This window comes from Penaeus japonicus, unplaced genomic scaffold, assembly GCF_977035675.1.
Source record: "Penaeus japonicus unplaced genomic scaffold, GWHDUDI00000001_assembly GWHDUDI00000021, whole genome shotgun sequence".
Lineage (NCBI taxonomy): Eukaryota > Metazoa > Arthropoda > Malacostraca > Decapoda > Penaeidae > Penaeus > Penaeus japonicus.
Genome location: NW_028234423.1, coordinates 32079109 through 32081608, shown reverse-complemented (window position 1 = coordinate 32081608; position 2500 = coordinate 32079109). Strand labels below are relative to the sequence as shown.

At 33.8% G+C, this 2500-nt stretch overlaps 1 protein-coding gene across 2 annotated transcripts in view; it reads left to right on the top strand.

Moving 5' to 3' along the window:
• The window catches only part of Ostgamma (oligosaccharide transferase gamma subunit), a 10727-nt gene extending 9038 nt beyond the window's left edge, over positions 1-1689 (top strand). The window contains exons 7-8 of one of the 2 annotated variants that reach the window (XM_043030271.2): positions 192-357; positions 672-1689. In XM_043030271.2, the coding sequence (XP_042886205.1) occupies positions 192-357; positions 672-687 (182 nt within the window). In that variant the 3' untranslated portion in view covers positions 688-1689. Of the gene's footprint in view, positions 1-191; positions 362-671 lie in introns of those variants that run through there. The other variant, XM_086549000.1, reaches the window with a different exon arrangement.
• The last annotated feature ends 811 nt before the right edge of the window (positions 1690-2500 follow it).

Genomic DNA, 2500 nt, shown 5'->3' with positions numbered 1-2500 from the left:
TTCTCTTAAAATAAGTGAAATATTGATCTGAAGTTTCCAGAAATTTCACATGCAAATCCATTTTGGTTTGGAATGTTTTTACCTCATTCACAACTATTTTGTCTGTAAGCTTGAACAAAATACCTCAGTTTGTGCCGTTTCCTTTTGCAATTGCCAAGCGGCACTAAGCCAACCCTAATCCACTTTTCCAGACGCAGCGGTTGTGTTAGGAATGATTCTCATGACAGAGGCAGCTAACAAGCGAGACGATGTGCGCAAACGACGCATCTACGCCATCATTGGACTCGGTCTCGTAGCTTTCTTCTTCTCTTTGTCGCTCTCAATCTTCCGATCTAAGGCACATGGTTACCCATACAGGTGAGTGGGGCAATATCGTAACATATGTTTGCGGTTGCTGAAGGATAGAAGTTTATTGAAATTAATGATTGTTCTTGTTTTGGACTATTTGCCTTATGGCCAATTGGAGCTTGACATTAGATATACAGTGCTATCCTGATAAGGTATTCCTGTATGTTTCATATAAAATCCGCTAAGTTATATTTATTGTTTTATCAAAAACTAGTCATTTCCATTTAAACATCGATTTGAAGATATTTGAACTATATGAATATAATTATACCTTTCTCTCTTTTTTGTAATTCATTCACTAACCAATTTTCTCTTCTTTCCAGCTTTTTACTTAAATAAAAGACAGAGAAATTAGAAATTTAAATACAAGGAAGTCATAAAGGTTTTCTGGTTAAATTCTCATTGCTTGTATTCATGGATTTCTCTCATTCTGATTTGGTGACTTTAGTAAACTTAGTGTAAGAGTGATTTCTGTGTTTTGATGGTGGTTTTCCATAAAAAAATATATAAAATAAAATAAAGGTACACTTCTAGCATTACTCAACTGTGAATTTCACACTTTACTTAATTAGTTACATGCTTGAAAATGAAGAGGGCTTTAACAAGGACGCAGTCGAACTCTTGTCTCGAAAATGTGAGGAGTCCAACACTTTTCCAAAGAAATCGAGGGAACTGTATACATCGTACATTGGTGGTAACCTTTAGTGCAAAAACTCGATTGAATTCCCATGTCATTAAAGACTTTCCATAATCATTAGCATTATTTTGTAACACTGGTGAAATGACGAGCCTTACAATTTTATATAGATCACATTTGATGTTTATTTCGAGAAAGTATTTATTTTCATAAGTTTATAAAAACGACCAGATTTTGCCATATAGAAGCCATGAAATATACAAGTGAATTAGATGTGAATAATTAATGAGCCTTTATCAAACTCGAGTATCAACAACATAGTTGGTACTTTTACGGTTGTTATGATTTGTTCATAAGTTGAAGGAAGTTCATTTACGTTATACATGTGTATCTTCTAGGTTCACTCGTGCTAAATTGACATGTCTCTCAAACACACTGTTGTCAGTAACAATGGCTAAATATTAACAAGAATCTGGTTTGAAATTGCTCCTACACATTCCATAAGTATTGTGCACATTGTGAAAGTTATATGGTGCAGCACTGAAACCTGAGTTTATCATCCCCCTCAAGCACATTTCCAGATCGTGTAAGGAGATGTATAATTTCTATTATTTATTTGCCCCTGCTGCTGAGTTGACATTTGTATTCCATTCTCACCTGTCCAACTTTGTAATGTAAGAGGAATAAAAGTAGTGATTGAAGTTGATGCTTGTTTGACTATATCTCCTGGAGAGCAGGATACTATTGAAGGTGAAGAAAAGATTAGGCAGAGATGCAAAACAAGTCTGATCATGTTTATAAGCAAACTGCCACTTATGCAGTCAGCCGTTGGAAAATGAAAAGCAATTATGGACAAATATATGAAAATGATAAAAGGCTGGTAGAAAAATGATGTATTGTAAACAAAGAAATTGGTGTTGATTTGTATTTTTCCTCGTAAGAAATAATGTTTAATAAGATAGATTTGAAGGGAAATATTAGCATATTTAGAACATCAGACATTGTAACTGCAGAAATTGTTAGAGCTAATTATCATGAAATTGCAAATATATACAGAATTAATAAATAAATGGCATGCTACAGGTATTAACCCATTCACACTGGGGCTTATATTTGCCTAATGTTGCTCCTGCTGGCTAGATAACAATCATGCAGTGATAGCTCCTGGTGAAAAGCCCAAATACATTTCTCAGGGCACCCAACACAGCAGGGTGATAATAGGTTTTTGTATTTGATTACAATATTTTCACAACTGAAGAAAAATGTATCTATACAAATGAAATTCCATTATGTATATGTATCTGTAACAATGTAAGATGTGGAGATTATGAAATGATAGGATGTTATCCAGCAGGAGCAAAATATTTACATGATTCAGCGGGAATGGGTTAATAAAATAGACTTAAAGGGAAATATTAGTTGGTAATTGTAGAAATTGTTAAGAGCTAATTACCATGAAACTTCAAATATATAGAGGTAGGTGTGGTTGAATTGATAAATAAATGGAATCCTTCC